Here is a 20,604-nt window from a genome sequence, read left to right on the forward strand (position 1 = left end):
TTTTTTACTTTGGTGGTGCTTGCTTTTGCTCTTGCGTGCATGCATGGACCTTCAGTAGCGTTTGTTTTATCAGCAGCTAAGTTTAGATTCTCAAGTTTATTATTAATTTGCCACTTTATTAACCCATTGCCTGCCTGTACAGCCTGGCCTATCAGAGGATGAGCTGGGAGGCTCTGAAAAAGTCCATCAACGGTTTGATCAACAAAGTCAACGTGTCCAACATCGTCAACATCATCCAGGAGCTCCTGCAGGAAAATATCGTCAGAGGGAGGTGAGCTTTTAGTCAGATTCCAAAAACTACACATGAAGTCGGAAAAATGTCAGTAACAACTGACGTGTTATTCTGCTTTGCAAAGCATTTGTTGTTGCTTATCAAGTCATTTTTATTGGTTAAATAATTTAAAAAGCTAGTATGTTGTTTCTATGTTTTCCTACAATAGTCAAACATCTGGATCTGATGTGTTTTTAAATTCCAAAAGCTCCCCGGTGATGTTTATGTGTGTGTGTGTGTGTGTGTGTCTCAGGGGTTTGCTGGCTCGCTCAGTGCTGCAGGCTCAGGCAGCTTCTCCCATCTTCACTCATGTCTACGCTGCTGTGGTTGCCATCATCAACTCAAAGTTCCCTCAGATCGGAGAGTTGATCCTTAAACGCCTCATCCTGACCTTCAGACGGAGCTACCGCCGCAACCTCAAGGTGTCTGTCATTTCTGCTGAGTCATGCATCATAGATGGTCAGGATGCCGTGTGTGGTTCCCATCTGAAGGGCTATTTCGCAAAACATGTTCCTAAAGCTCATCTTTCTGAATTATTTGATTGGCTTGAGCTTTTGATTTGGATGAAATTAAAAAAATATTGAATTAAAGGCCAACTCCAATCATCTTTTGATCTGTTGTAAAGGAGAGGTCTTTAAATTATGCAGTTTTTAAACAAAATTTAAAAAAGCTCTTTTTCTGTTTGGCTTTTTCACCTGCTTTTGATTCATGTTGATTTGAACTAAGAAATTCTCAGAATTACAATTTTGAGCTCAATTGTCTTTATATATTCTTCATATATGTCCTCATCATCAGTAAAAAGGCCACAAAAACATGTTAAATGCATCAAAACAGGATTTTCATCAAAGTGAATCTTTAAGACTTCAAATATGTTCATTCTAAATTTAAATTAAGTGACAGAAAATTAGCAATTTTGTAAATTCCTGATTTGCAGTCTTGCTGTAATTAAATCTTGGATTTAATCTCCCTCAGATTTTTCTTTTTTTTGTTTTTGTAGTGAACATTTTTCTTACTTTTTTCATTACTTCAATTTTTTGCCTTGTTAATATTGAAAGTATGATGATGTGAAATTCTTAGAAATTCATTTAATTTCAAAATATTTCTGTCCAAGTTTAGCACTTGATGCCTGAATTTATTTAAAAAAAAATAAATGTCACCTATATTTTTGCTTTCTAAAGTAGATGCTAATTTAAGGTAATTTTGGAGCCAAAGTGGGTAAATACATAATTGCATCAATTGTTATGCCTTTATTAATTTGCTATATTCTGCCTGGACCGCTTGCATAAATGATCTTTTTTTGGGTCAAAATTGTGGGTACTTTGTTTTTTTTTATGACAGAGCAGTTGTGTTACATCCACACTGTTGAGGTCACACAGGTGTTGCTGCACCTTTTTCTATTATATACTTGATTAGTTTTAAGATTTAGATTTTATTTTCTTCTACTGTCTGACCTGAAATAAAAGCAAACTACAGAAATGACCGTGTTCTGCCTGGGGAGGAAGGAATTGTTTTTTAAAGGAGGATCAATGGAAGTCTAAATGTAACCGATTTATCTTTGTTTACATAAGTGGAAAGCTTCCAACATGAACAGACGGAGGCCAGACTGAGTCCAAAGTAATGAAGTGACAGAAACTGGAACAAAACAAAAGGAAATTACTGGCAGAACACCGTTCTTAATTAGTTTTAATGCACAAACGTGTATCTGCAATCTGTTCAAGAGTTGTTTGAGCAAAATAATCTATCAGTAGACGTTCAGTTTCTTCACTTTCATGTAACCGTGTGTCTTCTGATTAAAGTCTTCCTTTTGTTTTACAGCAACAGTGCCTGAACGCCTCAAAGTTTGTGGCTCATCTCATCAACCAGAATGTTGTAAGTTTGTCTCTAAAACTTGTAATAATTTTAGGTTTGAGTTTTGTCATTGACCTCAAACTTATCTCCCGTTATTCGTAGGCTCATGAGGTATTGTCTCTGGAGATGCTGACTCTTCTGCTGGAGCGTCCGACCGACGACAGCGTGGAAGTCGCCATCTCCTTCCTCAAAGAGTGTGGACTCAAACTGACCGAGGTTTCACCCAGAGGAATCAATGGTACAAGAGTTTTAGTAATCACTGCGTTAAAGCCTTTTTTAATGCCCATTATTATTTATTTATTTTTTTACCCAAAAAAATAATGATCTTCCTACAGCAAATATTTGGATGTCAGTTTACCTTGAAAAAGCTTCAGTTTTGAGCTTAAAAAAAAAAAAAGGAATAACTTCTGTTCTGGTCATAGCAGCATGTTTAAAATCATTTAGGGGGAAAATTTTGATAAATAACTCAAAGGCAATCAGTCCCCTTAAGTTTTTTTTTTTGTTAGCAGAAGTTACTCAACTATGCATAAGTTATTTGAACCCGTCTGCTAAACATTCTTGCTTTTTTCTTTTTTGGAGTCAGTTTGGCTTCAGAATGTAGCAACTTAAAAGGGATGGAAAAACAACCATATGTATCTCATTTAAAATCTTCTATTTTTATATGCATACATTTGGAAATTAGAATACCGGAGCAAGTATTTGTTTTACAGATCTTGTTATTGTTTATTGTCATGACGATCAACATATTTATTGCTTTCCTTTAAAGCTGCGGTCGAGTTTGATGCAGACTTTAAAGCCGTTACGCCTCGTATAAAAAGTAACTTTTGTGAAAATGTGATTTAAACTGAAATAATAAGAATAAAGTACTAAAAATCGATTGAATATTTATTACTTTTGTAAATCACCATGGTATAAATGGGATAATGCCCTTCAAAGAGTGCAGACTTCACAGAAGCAACGGTCCAACACGAAGGCTTTCTCGCCGTTCGTTAAATTCTGATAACGCACACTTCTTCGGGCATTATCCCTTACTTTATTATTTAGGGGTTTTCATGTCGTGCGCTTAAAGAAATAGCAACTATGTAAGTGTGACATCATTACATTTGAGCTGCACCTTTGAACTAAACAAACAGAAAAAATGTGATAGCGGCCTTTGAGTGAAGGTCTTTTTTTTTTTTTCTTCCAGCCATATTTGAGCGTCTCAGGAATGTTCTCCACGAGTCGTCGATTGACAAGAGGGTCCAATACATGATAGAGGTGATGTTTGCCATCAGGAAGGATGGTTTTAAAGATCATCCAGTGATCCCAGATGGTCTGGACCTCGTTGATGAGGAAGACCAGTTTACCCACATGCTGCCACTGGAAGATGACTACAACCAAGAGGATGCCCTCAGTAAGTTCCTGGGAGGGGTGGAGCTCTCATGTCCTAGTTTTTATATTAGAATAAAAAAAAAAGAACTTTTAGAGCAACTCTAATGCACATCTTTGTGGGTTCATCTAGATGTCTTCAAAATGGACCCAGACTTCCTGGAGAACGAGGAGAAATACAAAACCATTAAAAGAGGTGAGTAATGGTCACAGCCTAAACTGCAGAATGAGACATCCCAGCATCCTCTGTTGAACCAATCAGCTGTCGCCTCCTGTTAGACATCCTGGATGAAGGGAGCAGTGATTCAGGAGATGAAGGTGACGGCAGTGAGGAGGAGGTGAACGATGAGGAGGAGGAAGAAGAGGGTGAGTGGTTGTCTATTTTAATTTGAAAAAGGATCATTCTGCTTAAAAAACACTACCAGACAAATTTAAATAATTAATTTTAATATTCTCCTTTATTTACTCACTTTCAACTAATGTGAGTTACATACTAATGTGTTGGAAACAATTAAATGACATGATTTAATGACATGAAACTGATATTTGATACTTATTGAGGTGTCTCCTTGACAACTTTCCTTTTTTATGTCCACTCTCAGGTGAAAAGGTCACCATATTTGATAAGACAGAAGTCAACCTGGTTGCATTTAGAAGAACCATCTATCTGGCCATACAGTCCAGGTTTGTATGCAGACTCAACGCGATGCCCACTTCAGAAAATCCACAGCAGGACAGACACTGACTCCAGTTTTGTTCGATTTTTAGTTATTAATTCATATTTTAATAATTTTATTGAGGATTATGCCAACAGTCATTTTCATCTTCTTTTTTTGATTTTGTGTGTTTTGTGTTTTTGCAGTTTGGACTTTGAGGAGTGCGCTCACAAACTCATAAAGATGGACTTTCCTGAGAGCCAAACGGTGAGTCCACAGACACAGTTTTCTTCAAATCTCAGTTTTTATATATTGGATTGCTTGGTTCCAAATGTGATTTATTCAAATGTAAACACCTTTAAAATAAGTTTCAGATGAGCAGAACTTAAGCCATCAAGAAAAAGAAAAAAGGCAAACTCTATATCTAAAGAAATAAATAAGGGCCAGCATAGAAACACTAGATGGTAAATCAACCGCTGTATATTCTTAACCAGTAGTATCTTAGATGAGTTTAACTGAGCTCTCAAAATGAGTATGTTTTTTTGTGAGAGTGTGTTAGTGTAACAAAACTATCTGCGTAAAAGAAAGTAAAAGGCTCTTAATTCTTTTTTTTCTGTTGCTGCTACAGAATTTCTCTAGTAATAAGACGACCCACTGAGCGGTTTTCCCTGTCCTGGTGTTCCTTTGTTTTTCCCCACTGAGATGCCCTTCAGGGGACAAATAGTTTTGCTGAAGTCTGTTAATTAAATCTGGAGAGGGGAGCACAGATTTCATAAATGGAACCCACCTTTATGGAATAATCTAAAATTGTTATTTGAGTTTTTTTTATGTTTTTACTTATGAAGTAAACAGGGATGTCTACAGTTTGCTGTCAAAGAATTGAAGTGTCAGATGACTCATGTGTTTCTGTTAAATTATTTTTTCTTTCACTTGCTGAAGTAGAACTCTCACAATCCAGCAGATTTAAGGTTCCAGCACAAAATGACAAAAAGAAAATCAGGAATGCAGCATAAAGGAAATCACATGCATAAAGTGGCAAAATTGTTCTAACAATAGAAAACTTTTTAGATTTAAAACACACTGTGAATTTGCACAGTGAGTCAGTGAAGTCAGGATCGGTGTGATGTTGTCCCTCTTTTTGGACTCTTCTTCAGCTGTTCACTCATCGTGGTCTCATCTTCAGGATGTTGTCTTTTTTTTCATCTTTTCTGTGTTCTGCAGTGAAATTAAGTGAAGTATCTAAAAAAGACAATTCTAAATGGAGGATGTCACAATCAATGAACTCTGACAGTTGAATTTCATTCTCACTTTACAATTTTCATTTTATAAGAAAATAATGGGGGGGGGAGGGGGGATTAAATTAAGTTGTGAAAGGTTTTTTGGCCCCACTGTGTTTACATGAGTGTTAATGTGTGTCAAATGCTTCATGACTGCTTGTTTCATCGACACATTTTACACATGCTGCACATTTAATGTATGAATTTCATGTGAGGCAAAATTTGCTGTCAGCAAAGTGAAAAGGAAGAGCTAATCTACTGTTAAAGTCAAGGGTGGAGTGGTTGAAGTGAAGACGGATCAGAACCGCTCCTCCTCTGCCTGGTCTTCCTGTTGTGCAGCAGGGAGAGCTGACGCCTCACTTCTGACCATCTTTAGTTTCTTTCTATTAAGTATTAGGACCCTTGATGTTGCTTTTAAACTTTCAAAGCTGTTGTCTGGTTGAAATGATCTTATTTTGAAAAGATTAGTTTTTCAAACAACCCTAGCATGTTGGGTTTCTGTGTGTTTTTGAGCCATATATTTATCACATTTTTGTGTGTGTTTGTACAGAAGGAGCTGTGTAACATGATCCTGGACTGCTGTGCTCAACAGAGGACCTATGAGAAATTCTTTGGTCTTCTAGCTGGGGTGAGATGCTTTTAACTAAATACAGAGCCTTACTTCCACTTGTCAGTACTGTCTGTTTCTAATAAAGCTTCTTGAATTTAGTCAAATTATTTGTGGGAATTAAGACAAGTGTTTGTTTTGGATTTAGTTTTTAATCATTAATTGAGCTTCTAAACAAATACTTCAGTGTCTTACAAATGTGATTGTTGTTTTCGCAGAGGTTTTGTCTCCTGAAGAAGGAGTACATGGAGAGTTTTGAGGCGATATTTGCAGAACAGTACGAGACAATTCACCGTCTGGAGACCAACAAGCTGAGGAATGTGGCTCGGCTCTTTGCTCACCTGCTTTACACAGACTCTGTACCGTGGAGTGTAAGAACACAGGCACATCAGCATGAGCTCCATTCTGAGATAACTCAGCTTAAACCTCCTGATCTCGTTTTTAACCAGGTGTTGGAGTGCATCAAGATGAGTGAGGAGACGACGACATCGTCCAGCAGGATTTTTGTTAAAATTCTCTTTCAGGAGCTTTGTGCGTACATGGGTCTCCCGAAACTCAACCAACGGCTGAAAGACTCGTACGCTCTCTTTCTTCTTTATTTTACAAAAAAAATATATTGAAGCTGGTTTCTTAATCATTCACTGAGTAGATGTTTTTGCTTTAAAGAATATTAAATCCAAATGATCCACAGAGCCTCATCGATGTTTTAAACTTTCAGTATTTTTTTGTGTTAAGAAATGCACTCACGTATTAATACATTAACAAAAGCACAAAATGTCAATTTAATCACTATAAACAAATGAACTTTACCCATATAATTATTAATACACAGTTTTACTAATGTCATAGGGAAATACTGTGTCCATTTTCATCATATTTACCAATTTAAGAGGTTTTTAAAGCTTTTGAAGTATTGACATCTGTAAAGAACAATTCTCACGTTGGGGATTTTCTGCTTTTTCTTGTGTTGTGACAAACAGTATCACAATTAAAGATGCAAAAAAATATATATATATATATTTTGAATTGGCTTCTAATGAAATTGCACCTCTTCCTTTAGGACTTTGCAGCCGTTCTTTGAAGGTCTTTTTCCTCGTGATAATCCCAGAAACACTCGCTTTGCCATCAACTTCTTCACCTCCATCGGTCTGGGAGGACTCACGTGAGTGGCAGAGACTCTACACACTCATCAGATTAACTCTTGTCTGTTTTTCCTGACTCTCTGCTGAATGAGTTAACATTTTTTTCTTCTTTAGGGATGAGTTGAGGGAACATTTGAAGAATGCTCCAAAGATGATAATGACCCAGAACCAGGAAGTGGAGTCCTCTGACTCCTCATCCTCCTCGTCCTCCTCCGATTCCTCCTCCTCAGATTCTTCCAGCGAATCAGATTCAGATTCTTCGTCAGACTCCTCCTCCTCCAGCAGCAGCTCAGGTACATCAAGCTACAGAGAAGCAGCTACTTTTTTCTGTGCTGCATTTCTACTATCATCTCTTTATAGACTTTGATTATACAATTTGTAATGTGGGTGTCCACTTGTCGCCATATTTAAAGAGTTGAGCTACAGCTCTGCTCCATCCTGATGCATCCACTTGTATACGGCTGGATAACTCCAATATTGCTCACCATTTTTGTTGCACCGCTAACATTAGGTTGGGGCTGTAAGCTAGCAGGAGAGCACAAAAACAGACGGATGATGTGGAAGGGGTCAGGCTTACTCTGCGCCAACAGTCCTTTATAGTTTAAATGCAAAAAATAGTGAAGATTTTAATATCTTCAAAGAATCAGTTTGATTTCTTTCTTAAAGAAAGTTGTGGGCTTGTTTGTGTTAGTTATGTTAGAAACTAAAAAGTTGCACATCAAGCATGTGTGACCAGATAATGAGATTAACGCGGTAAAAAATAAAAAAAAACTTGGTAATTTGTCTTTAGTTAATTGTAATTAACACGTTAATTTCACACCACTAGTTGTTTGAATAGCTCCACTATGAAATCAGACCTTAACAGATTTTAAATTTCAGCCTCTAAAATGATCTGCTGCTTTAATACCAAAGCGGACAAACTTGTGAATTAACTTTTAACACTATTTTTTTTCCTCTATTTTGTCTTCCAGACTCAGACAGCAAACGAAAGAAGAGAAAAGGTCGCAGAGAGGAGAAGAAAAAGACGGAAAAGAACAAGAGGAAGGAGAAACCTGACAAGAAGCAACACAGAAGCANCTACCCCCTAGCAATATATTTTAAGTTTAATCTTCAATATAAACTATTTAAAAACTTATTTTTTTATATATATATAAATCAACACGGAGAAAGATCTATACATGTCGTTCATTATTTATTCATTATTTTGTGTTAAAAATAAAGAAATTTAAGAACATTGGAATGTTTTCTCAGCGATTTTCTTATGAAAATCCTGATGCGGCCCGGCCTCAACTAGATTCCGCCTCCAGCGGCCCCCGGCTGATTTGAGTTTGAGACCCCTGCCCTAACAGATTTTAAACTTCAGCCTCTAAAATGATCTGCTGCTTTAATACCAAAGCGGACAAACTTGTGAATTAACTTTTAACACTATTTTTTTCCCTCTATTTTGTCTTCCAGACTCAGACAGCAAACGCAAGAAGAGAAAAGGTCGCAGAGAGGAGAAGAAAAAGACGGAAAAGAACAAGAGGAAGGAGAAACCTGACAAGAAGCAACACAGAAGCAAGAGGGACAAAGATGACGACGACGACGAGAAGGCGGCGAGGAAGGACCAGAGGAGGCACGAGCGGGATGTGCATGAACGCGCCCACGAGGACCCCCGACGGCGTAGACGGGACGAAGGATCAGAGGAAGAGGAGGAGGACAGGAGACGAAAAACCGACAGAGCGAGAGATGGAGAAAGACACAGAGAGAGAGAGCGAGAGAGAGACAGAGGGAGGGAGCGAGAGATTGAGGGGAAGAGAGAAAGAGAGAGGGAGAGGAATAAAGAAAACAGAGACAGGAACAGGGAGGAGCGGAGGAGGAGATGAAACTCCAAACCCGCAGCAGGGAGTGATCTTCAACCCGCCGCTGTAGATCTGGGACCCATCTCTTATTTTCCTATTTGACTTTTTATTTTCTCTATGAAATGAGATCTAAACTGTTTTAGACGTTTCTTTGTAAATTGTGATTTTTAAAATATTTTCGGCTCGTTTGTAAAGAGTTTAGTTTTCATGCAGGAGATCTGTTTTTGGTATCAAGCTTTTAAAGGAGCAGTTGGTCCTTTTTGTGCTGTAAAAAAACTGTAAAGCTGGTGCCAGCTTCAGTGGAACTGTGAAAGTGGCAGATATTGTTAATTCTTTATTATCAAAACAAAAAAAAAGTTCTTTTAAACTTTTGCAAATAAAAAGCTTCAGTTCTGCAACAATGTCTCATCATTGATGAACAAATTATATGCGTACTTTTATGTTTGTAGTTGGAGCCTGACTTTCAGCTCTCTGGGATTGAACGTTGCATCCTTACAGCTGAAATTTCTAAACATTTGTTTTTTGGTTAAGATGTGGTTTCCAACTACTTGGGTCTAAAATACATTTAAAATTTTGGATTAAATTGATGAAGAAACAGACAAGGACCACCACATATACAAATGTTTGCTCTTCATTGAAAACCACTTTGATAAAGCTAATGTGAATTCCCTGTTCCATGTTTAAATTTGTTTTAAATTTGATTGTTTTTATGTCAAGCACTTTGATTAAAATTTATTTTCCTGGAAAGGTGCTATACAAATAAAGTTTGATTTAATTTGATTTGTTACGATGATTCCTTATCCGCTTGGAAATAAGGTCAAGTTAAAAATGATCTTCCTAACAAGATTCTCTACAATATTCCTCCAAAATTTTTAACTACCGGTATAACTGATTTCATTAAGTCATCCAGAATCTTTTCACCCAAATACGACCTCTAGATAAAGCATTTTACAAATATCAAACTTAAAATATTGTTTCTCTAGTTGATAAATCTAATAAAAATAGTGTCAAAGGTACAGTTGGATTGTGCAGATCTCCACCCTCATATTAACATTTCTTAACTGTACCAGTCCTGTCTATGAAACAACACAGAGGAGCAGCAGGGTTAAACACTCTGCAGGAAATAGTCTGTGCCAAATGTTTAATGTTTGAAGTAGTCCAGAGGGAAAACATCTCCGGCTGCACGTTGTACAAAATAATAAAAAATAAATCCACTTTACTCATTCAGCCACAACTTTACAAAGATTCTTCTGTGAGAATTATTGGTGCAAATGTTGTTTGGAGGAAAATTCTGGAAAAAAATTCATTGTCTTTGATTGAAGGATCCTGATAGACCTTTTTACTTCTAAATGTGGAATTTTGTCTGATATCAGTTTTTCTCAGTTTTCATTCCAACTTCCTTTCTTTAACCATTAGTGATTGGAAAAACTATAAAGCATACATTTGTTTCTTTTAGGAATCTCTGCTTTGTGTTTTGGCCTAAAAAAAATAATTTATTGTATACTTTTAAACTATATTGAATGACCTCTGGATGACTGATGAATGTATCTTGACCTTGGTCACCAGGTCAACTTCAAGCTAAAAGTTAAAAAAGGACCAGAAAACTGACTTGAAGTCAAATTTGGTAATCGTGTATTGTTTTTTAGTCCCTCTTCTGTTCCTCCAGTTCTCAGCTTCTCTGCTGCGTCTTTGGACAACCTTGATGCTCAAGGTGAGAGGAGGTGTAGGAACGTGTAAGTGGGTTATTGCAGGCATGAGCGCCGATTGGCTGGTCGCACTGCAGACTCCAGCTTTGGTTTGCTGCCACAGCAAATACGGGAACAGACCCACCGGGACCTGCAAGGAATTCTGGGAAACCTCAAAGAGGAGAAACTGAGGAGACACAGGGGGGTGTGGAGAGAAGATCTGCCTTTTCTCCACCTTTGTAATGTGGACAACACAACGATACGTTTATGGAGTAAAAATGTGTCCAATACAGTCCAGAAATAAACTTCATAATTATATTTAGCAGAAAATTAAAGCTGAGGCTAGCAGTTAAACATAATTTTTTTTTATTTTAATCAGCAGTTTAGTAACTAACTATTTTAGCTCCTATTTGTTTAATGTAACGAAGAGCACAAAGATAATCTCAGAAATAAACAATTTTGTCTTAAATATTAAAGCAGTTTCATTATTTGTTATGTTTAAATGAGTAATAAGTTTGTGATTTCTTAATTTTTTTAAACAGACAAAATATTTAAAAAATATATTTTAATTCACAAAAGCAACTGAGCAGAATTTAATCGCGCTAATATCTTTTGAATGATCTCAGCAATTTTCTGGGTTGTATATTAATACACAGCACTTATGATGAATAAAAACCAAACACTTAAGGGAAGATAACAACCTTTTTATTCTTAATTTCAACAAATTCTGCCCTTTAAATGTTGAAAACTGAACAGCCATGAGCTGGCAGGAGTACAGTCTTAGAATAAATGGAAGCAACACCCTCATATGAACGAATCTGATTCCAACGAGTTTTAAAAACGACCAACTCTGCCAAATTTGCTGCACCAGAACTAAAGCAGAACAACATCTATTTTAGTCTGCCTGTCTTCTGCCAGCCTCTTTACTGAGTGAGCCAACGTAGGCTTGGAAACCTTCAGAAAAAAAAGAAGTAGTCATAGATCAAGCTGCAGATTAGCAGTTCGATAATGTGGGCTCCTGAGTGCCACTTAACTCAGCTGGTCCCAGAGGAGTGTTGAGGGAAAAAAGCAACACATTATTATTATTTTTTATGTTTTCTAACAATGAAAAAGTAAGAATTTATTAGGAGGTCATAGGAAAGTCAGTTCTCTGAAGGTCGGGGAGGTCACAGAGCTTCTTTTCTCACTAAAGTGTGAACATTACCTCTTTCTGGAGTCTCGGTTGAAGAACTCAGTTAACTCCCAACTCACTTTGACTGAGGACTGGTTTAACTTTAAACAGTTTCAGCTGATGTGGGGCAGACTCCACTTGTATGAAGCACATTAAAACCACAGATTTTGTGAGTTTGAGGAATCAGTTCTCTCAAAAATGTGCCTTCCTCCTCATTTCAACTCCTACATCTCATGAAGAACTTTAATTAGGTCTTCAGGATGTGATCTATAGTGGAGTCATCTTAGGTCTGACAACTTCCTCAATTGAACAAAAAAGGGAAAGTCTATTTTTTTCATAATAATTTTCGGCTTTGCGTCGATTTTTTTTAAACTAATTGTGATTTCAATTAAGAAGAAGAAATCTGCTCCAAGATTTATCATCTTAAGTTGTACTTTTAAAGCTTGATTCAATTTTTAAACGTTTTTCTATTTCTGTAAGTTTATTATTTGCCAAAAATTGGATACAGCTGTGAGCCAGAGATGCTCTGTTAGTTTTTTTATCATCAGGTCTGTTGGATCCAGAATTTGTGCTCATGAAATTCCATAATCACAAGATTTCTTTAAAGAATTTTGTCCACATTATAAGGTTTAATTATAAAATTATTTTAAGGTTTTAGCATAAACAGCTACTAAGAGGCCAACTGATTTGAAATGGTGGCACACTGTGAACTCATTAGAACAAAAAGTCTGTTCACTTGCTAAAGCCACCAGATGCCTAAAGGTCACTGTATATATTTGTATTTTCTCAAACACAAAATAGAATTTATTGCAGCATTTGGAAAGAAATAAAATGCATCAATGAGACCAAACTCTAGCTTTAAATATGCCAATGACACATGAAAATGGAAAAGCAGTGAAAATGCTGACTGAAGCAGAGAAAATACGTTCATTATCCGTCTTAAGTGTGTGTCTGTGCCAGCATGATCGGAGCACAAAGGCCGCACAGCGAGCAGAAATTCACTGATGTTTGTGACTGCACTTTCTTTTCAGTTTTTGGAAAATTTAATCATAATTCCTGCAACTCTCAGAGCAGCATCTCCAAGCTCCAAAGTATGGGGGTGGGAGCATTATGATCCAGAGAAGCTCAGCTTCAAAAGGAAATGTGAAAAAATAAAAAAAGTTTCCACACAGCTTTTATCAGATATCAGTGCAGACATGACAAAGAACGGGATTTAATCAAAATAAAAACATGTGCAGAATGCAGAATGGATGACCTGTCATTTACCAAACAGAAGTTGATGGATTCTTATCTTAGATGACAGTGGCCTCCACAATGGAACATAACAGGGTCACAGTTTGTTCATCACAAAACAAGTCACGGTTGGTACATAGAACCTTTATTAAGCAGTGCCAATTGGAACATGAAGGGTTGTGACACAATGTTTTTCAGGGCAAATGAAACATGAGGATATACCAGTTTAGAGAGAACCTCGGGTCTAGATCTGTCTGCCCACATCTGTCTGTCTTTGTTGGATGTTGACACAAGATGTAGAAGCATAGAACAAGCAGCCAACTTGTTTCTAACCCACAACTTAACAGCAAAATACTTAACATAATCGCCCACATATATTTAAAAAAAAAAAAAAAAAAGTTAATGTCAGGGATGGTGGTGTAGGACCCAAATGCAGGAGACCAGATTTGGTGGCAGAAACAAACATTTACTAAATAAACTCGAATATGACAAACCCAGGCAAACAAACCAGTGACAGAACATAGCAAACCAGACACTTAAATCCACTGAGGTTGATTAACTTAATGAAAACAGCTGTGGATGTTTAACCTGAACATGGTGACACTGACAGGAAAACAGAACATGACAAAACCGAAGCACTGGATCCTGACAGTTAAAAAAAAAAAAAAAAAATACAGTAAAAAAGCATTACATTTTAGAAACCACAACAAAATTCCAGCAACCAAAACACAACTCCTAAAAAGGAAATACTAAATATATGGCATGACGTCTGGCATGCATGTTATTGCAAGATGTGCCACTGGATATCCTCAGTATTAATAATAAAGCTTTTATAAAAATGAGGACATTGAAAATGCATTTGAAAAAACTGAAAGCATGGAGCGAAAACACATCTGAGTGAAAACAATTGACTGCTAAAATACTAATGCAATTTTAGTCCAAAGCAACCTAATTACACTTTCTTTCCAACAAAATTTCTGATATTGTACTTCTGTAGTGACTTTTTTATTTGCAACATTTTTTGGGGGGGTATCATTTATTTTATTTTCGATGTTTCTTTTTATTTGCAGAGTTTCGTTCTTTGTTTGCACAGTTACTTTTTATTACTGCAATGACCGGTCTCGACCACCATAGGATTTGCCCTTCATGGCCAACGTACAAAAATATTAGCAAGAGGCTACCCGCTGTCTCAAATTTGATACATTCATTTTTAAAATGGTGCAAATGTATTAAAAAGAATTAATTGCCCACAAATTTAATATATTTTAATTCACCCAGTAGTCATTTAAAAAAAATAATAACAAAAGGTGAGTTATTTTTCCTCATAAAGCGTTTTGAGATTTAATGCAAGCAGCCATTTTGAAATGAGCAGGGAAAGCCCTTTTACTGCCTCTAGTGGAATGATGAGGAACTACAGGGGAGAAAACATGGACATAGATATGCACAGTGGAATCCAAAGGACAGTTTTGATTATGGTAGTCAGTGAGATATGATTCTTATGAATGTGTTTATTAAATATGATACAAGAGGTTATAAGGTTAATATGTATTTCTAATATCAGCTGTTCTGGTTCCAGTTTTATAATCCATCATCATACCTGTGGCTCAACCAGGTTTGTTGACTGTAAACACAGCATTACAGTGCGTTTTTTTCACACTGTAACCACCATTGTCTGTGCTATCTTATCTGCTGTTGACCTCATTTCAAAAACACCCCAACCAGGTCAATTTAGGTTTTTAGCATGGTGGCTGCAGGTTTTAGAATTAACAATTCCTCTAGCAAAATGTAATTTAATCAACTTAATGACTGTCAGGTGTTGTGCTCAAGCAGGAGCTGTAATTTCAGCATTTGGTCAGTAGTGAGGTCCTTCAGTGTGGGACAGAGATGACACTGATGAGTTTGTTTAGGGAAGGTGTTGCGTGCGCATGCGCACTCGCGTGTGGATTTCACTCTGCTCTGCTCCGGCAGAGTTCGGCTGCGTGTCCGCGCGGGAGGATGAATGGTAGTAGGACCGATGACTGATTGCTTCGACCAGACGCGGATTGGGAGGTTTGGAGAACTCATTTCGGTTCCGACACACACACTTGCAGGTGACTGACAAACAGACGAGGAAGAGAAGCGCGAGTTTTGTTTTTTACGCGTCAAACCAACAGGACTCCACTTTCTTCATCCATCCTTCTCCGGTAAGTCACCTTGCTCCTCCGCTTTTTTTTTATTATTTTTTTTTTATTCCTCTGCTTATTTCTCTTAATCTCCACATCATTTCCACTAAAAACTTTGTATTTTATATTTTAAATTTTTAATCATCTGAAATTAATAGAGAAGCTCGGACCACTGAGGCTTTTTGAACTAAAAACAAATCAAGTCCAACTTCTAAAACATTTTATCCTAAAAATAACTCGCCTCTAAATAAAAAAATATGATTTTTCTTCTTTTTCTGAATAATTATTTATAAAAAAAAAATCAATTTTTTTTAGCTTAAATCCTATCAGACTTGGAGGCAAATGATCAGTGACAACTTTTTTACACTATTTTTTAATGTGCATTTTTGCTGTAGCCCACTTATTTTATTTGACCCCTTTCACTTGTTATTTTCACCAACTTATGCCTCAACATTTTTCACTCACTTCAAATTTTTGAGAATTTTTTTTAGTTTATGTCATAGGAAATATTATGTAAAGATCAAAAGTAATCTATGAGAGCAAAAGCTGCAATTTTTGCATAATGCATTTTAAGACTAAATAACAAAAAAAAAATCAATGTGTTTTAACATGAACTTGTACTTAAATTTAAATCATAAAGGCATTTATCAGAAAAAGTTATTTTCTTTAATTTAACATGACTGATTAGAACTAAAAATATTTAGATTTATTCAAGCACTGAGAAGTGTGATTCACAAACAATAATAATGTGAAATGTAATAATATTTAAAATAAATAAAAAATGCCTCATTAACATTATTATAAAGAGAGAGCATTTGAAAGGAAATAGCACACACTGGCGTAAATTATATTAATTATATTTTATTGTTATCTATCAGAAACACACGACTGCTTGAGTTGCTTTAAAAGGAAAGGATTTTCGATATTCATACTTTCATTGAGATATTTCCATTATTGACATAAAGTACAACATTTAGGTCAATCTCAAGATGCTGTATTAAATCGTAGCCCAGTTGGTCCATTGCTGTATTGTTGTGCTTCTCTATAAACCATTGACTGTATATGAGACCTGGATTGAGTGACTCCTCCTCCTTGGCGTTGCAAACTGCAAAAGCTCCTCTAGGTACAGGTATTGCAAATTACCCATGGCTATAAAACTGTAATACAGACATCAAATTGTTTTAACGGGAGGATAATTTCTAATTTATTTTCAAACAAGAGCAAACAAACAAACAAACAAAAAAACAAACAAACTAAAAAAAACAAACAAAATGAAACAATGGAAGGTATTTCACAAATACAAAAATCTGTTTTTTATTTTTGTATTTTTTATTTGCCTCAATTAAATGAATCTTAGGGATCTTTCAAGGGTTAGGCGTATGACATTCCAACAAGCTCACTCCTCATTTGTGAAAGTGGTTGCCATAGAAACGATGGCTCAGACTGATTTGGGACAATTGTCTGGCTCCAACATGGCGGCATCCGCATCAAGAAAAAATTGCAACTGCTTTGACTTAATTTGGTTGGAGCCAGAACAAAGTCATTTTCTATGGGTGACATCATGCTCACTCAGTCCAGTTCTCATATACAGTTAATAATATATTTGCCTGTACAGCATATCAAGAGTCACGGATATTGCTCAGCCTCATTTTCCAATTTCCACAAACTGCTGTTTCATCCATCCAGAGTGAGCTGTAATATAGTTAGGTTAGCATCTTTTCCATCTACCCTCGCTCATTTAAACTTTAGCTTTGAGTAATTGTGCCGTTTTACTGAAATGATCGGTCTGTCGACAACGATGATGAAGATGAGTTTTTCTGTTCTTTCTCCTCATCATACTGTTAATGTGCTTCCTTTTGATTGAGATGTGGATCGATCAGTAACACTTATATGAAAACTCATACTAACAGAGTATTTTTTCTTCATGCATTCATGTAAAGGATATTGAACATGTTGTTGTTTTAAATAAAGTTTAATTCAAAATAACGTCTTTATTAGAAATGTGTAAACATTAAAAAATCAATGCATCAAAGCAGACAAAGCGGCTTTCATATACAGCCCGTCCAACACACACGCGCATACAACACAGTGGTCAGAGGTTGACCTCTTTATCTGACATGGAGATGTTGTTAATTGTCACTTAGGTGACAGAAATTGACTTGGATCCCATCTCTGTTCCTTTCCTTCTTTCTATTTCAACCTTATGCTGCTTTTCTTTTATAAACAATATTTTTGATAATTAAGCATACCCATCTTTTTGACCCCTTGAACAAAAAAACAAAAAAACAAAAAAAAAAAAACAGATCAACATTAACATTCTGAGATGGATTTTGTTCACATTTGGTTAAATAAAAGTGGATACTGGAAATAATACAGGAAAGATGTTTCCTTTTTCTGTAGCTAAAGATAAGTAAAATTGCATTTTATTAGTTGTCTAGATAGATAAAATGAAAAGGCGTTAAATGGTAGAATATACATTTTAACATTTTTATTCATGAATGTTATCCAGATTGTTGCAAATATATTAAAAATACAGAACTCACTAGTAAATTTTGGAAGAACTTTAAGGGAAAAATATGTTTACTTTAAATGTTACATCAATAACCTTAATATTATTGCTCAAAAACAATGTTAACAGTAAAAGCTATTTCACTTAAACAACACCAACCTAACATTTGAATTGTAATTTTAAGTGTACAAAGGTAGACATTTGCCTCAGTCATATCTGCTCACGAATCCACAGTGAATATTTTGCTCAAACGTGTCATTAATTCCTCCTGAGCGGCTGAGTTAGATAGATTTGTCTTACTGTAACACACTTGCTCTTTTTCTCCTCCACACAAATCAATTTTACCTATTTATAGAGTATGACAGCATGAAGACACACAGTGTTTGTGTGTGTGTCTGTGTGCCAGAACCACAGCAGTGGGCAGATTGAGAAGCAGCATGTTGTTACGTCAGGGCAGATTAGTTTGGAAACCTGCAGATAGCACACACACACACATGGACGCGCACACACAGGCACAAGCTGTTGTTTCTATATTAAATCTATTGTAGTTTTATGTGTGCGTGGACTCACAGTAGGCAGGTGTAATGAGCTCAGCGTAACAACTTCATCCCTGTTTTGTTGGAGCAAAGATTGCATTAATGTGCTCTCCTGGGCACGTTGGGAGTGGGGTCATCTGGAACCCACGACACAGGAAGTTGAATTTTTTTTGCCAATTTATTATTATTATTTTTTTTTAACCTTTGTCAAGGGAGGGATAGCAGGTCAATGTAAGGGTGGGGTCATCTAAACCCCACAAGATATCACAAGGTCAACAGAACTTGTCTTCTGTGTTCTGGGATAACTTTTTGGGAAAATTCCATCCAAAATCCAAGAGATGTTTTCTCTCTTTGAAAATCTTATGAAAATTGAAAGGATGTTAGCAGATGCTAATTATGATTTTACCATTTTTAGCCCAAATAAACACTATTTTCTATGACATAGTTTCTGCAGAGCGGCTGTAGTTCATTAAAATTTGCCTCTGAGTTGTGGACCTAAATTCCCATGGTCCCTATGTTTACACTCTCTTCCACAAGCTTACATCCTAACATTAGCAGTGCAACAAAAATGGCGAGGAATACTGGAGCTACCCAGCCGTACGGGATGTATCAGAACAGAACACAGCAGGGAGCTCGTGGCATTTTTTTTGTCTGCTCCTGATTCACAACAATTAGAATAAAGAAATACTCAGAAATGCGATTTTAATTTTCATTCTCTTTATAAATGTTCTCCATCATGAGAAAAAGGCCACACGAAACATGTTAAAGTCTGATTCCAACTATATTATTTTCTATCATAAACTCGTTCGAATTATGATTATGACGTTTTTAGCCAAAAAGTCTTTATGCGAGATAAAATATGAGACATATTTCATGCACAATGGCTCATTAGAAATACAATTCTGGGTTGTAGGCGGGATTGTTGACATAGAGCTAGTGGCCTCAAGCTAACATTAGCGGCACAAAAACAACAACGAGCAATATTGGATTAACCCAGTCGTACAGTTTTGAGCCAGAATCGCAATTTGTGCTACAGCACGAGTGTTAAAATGCTCATCAGTCGTTGTACACCTAACCGTGAGCAGGCCAGGGTGCCGGTTGGGGCTAGGGAGACTTTGGCACGCTCGTTTCAGTTGCTACATCATTAATCTGAGCCTTTTCAAGCATCCGGTTTTCTGATCCAAACACAGTTTTAATCATAGATTCTTTTATATAGTCTTCTACTATGAGAATAATGCTACAAGAATATGTTAAAAACACACAAAAAAATCGATTTTCATTGGAGTGGATCTTTAAATGATTGATACCATATTTGCCAGTAAATACAAAATAAGGTATTCCTGTGGGAATATGTTTTGGTTTGATGTTCAGTGGTTTTGGTTAACTTGTTTTTGTATTTTTGTTATTCACTTTTCTTTAGTTCAGATTCTGTTCCTGTCTCATGATCACACCTGACTTAAGTTTTTAATTATCACAGGTGTTTTATTTTTGTTACTCACGTCTGGATTGTAGTTACTATCAAAACAGTCTCATTGTTTTAATATTACGTTTGGTTTTAGCCTATACACAGTTCGCCCCAATTTTTTAAAAATGTCTTTTTTGTTTTAGCCATGTTTAAGTTTGACTTTTTTTATTTCAACCACTTTTCAGTTTTTCTTAATTTGTAACCATCATGCACGTTTATGACAATTACAAGTTTTCACTGTGGTAAACATTAAAACAATACAAAATGAATATTTTCAAGTTTTAATTTAAATGAATACATTTAATTAATTTAATTCTCTTAATTTATCAGCTGGAAGTCATAATAAAAACTCTCACCCTGTGGTTCTAAATCATAATCAAATAATTTTTCTAACTTCATCAAATTAAACCAAGTTGTTTTGTATGTCCTTATTTAAAATCTGATAAAAAAAAATGAATATATTCTTAATTGTTTACCAAAATGGCAAATATCAAAGCAAGGAAATAACAGAATACATACGTGTATTTAGGCATTTGGATTTTAGAACTATCCCTAATAATATTCAAAGTAGTTTTCACTCATTTATAAACTTTACCATGTATAAATGCTGTCATTTCTATAAGTTACAGCTACTAGCATGTGAGTGCAGATTAGATAAATTAAAAGTGTAAAATTTGGTGAAAATTACATTTGATGATGAATAATTTGTCTGCTTTTAAACTGTTTCTTTGTTTTGTTTTTGTGCCAGGCTAATCATTTTATTCCAGACACAGTGATGGTTGCTTTTTAAATATAACTCCCAACCTCCATACAGCACCTATATGAATTAAACC

The 20,604-nt window shown here is 35.9% G+C and overlaps 2 protein-coding genes across 5 annotated transcripts in view; both read left to right on the forward strand.

The window, feature by feature from the left end:
- Positions 1-9,408, forward strand: part of cwc22 (CWC22 spliceosome associated protein homolog) — a 14,717-nt gene extending 5,309 nt beyond the window's left edge. For both annotated transcript variants that reach the window (XM_036209684.1, XM_024287026.1), the window contains exons 6-20: positions 143-271; positions 525-693; positions 2,087-2,140; positions 2,222-2,357; positions 3,306-3,512; positions 3,621-3,683; positions 3,767-3,853; positions 4,090-4,171; positions 4,350-4,410; positions 5,971-6,048; positions 6,246-6,398; positions 6,477-6,604; positions 7,088-7,189; positions 7,284-7,462; positions 8,625-9,408. In XM_036209684.1, coding sequence (XP_036065577.1) covers positions 143-271; positions 525-693; positions 2,087-2,140; positions 2,222-2,357; positions 3,306-3,512; positions 3,621-3,683; positions 3,767-3,853; positions 4,090-4,171; positions 4,350-4,410; positions 5,971-6,048; positions 6,246-6,398; positions 6,477-6,604; positions 7,088-7,189; positions 7,284-7,462; positions 8,625-9,034 — 2,038 coding nt within the window. In that variant the 3' untranslated portion in view covers positions 9,035-9,408. The remainder of the gene's footprint in view (positions 1-142; positions 272-524; positions 694-2,086; positions 2,141-2,221; positions 2,358-3,305; positions 3,513-3,620; positions 3,684-3,766; positions 3,854-4,089; positions 4,172-4,349; positions 4,411-5,970; positions 6,049-6,245; positions 6,399-6,476; positions 6,605-7,087; positions 7,190-7,283; positions 7,463-8,624) is intronic.
- A 5,525-nt stretch (positions 9,409-14,933) lies between these two features.
- Positions 14,934-20,604, forward strand: part of znf385b (zinc finger protein 385B) — a 53,414-nt gene continuing 47,743 nt past the window's right edge. For all 3 annotated transcript variants that reach the window (XM_024287101.2, XM_036209662.1, XM_036209661.1), the window contains exon 1: positions 14,934-15,282. The gene's annotated coding sequence lies outside the window, so the exon portion shown is untranslated. The remainder of the gene's footprint in view (positions 15,283-20,604) is intronic.

This window comes from Oryzias melastigma, linkage group LG21 (genome assembly GCF_002922805.2).
Source record: "Oryzias melastigma strain HK-1 linkage group LG21, ASM292280v2, whole genome shotgun sequence".
Classification (NCBI taxonomy): domain Eukaryota; kingdom Metazoa; phylum Chordata; class Actinopteri; order Beloniformes; family Adrianichthyidae; genus Oryzias; species Oryzias melastigma.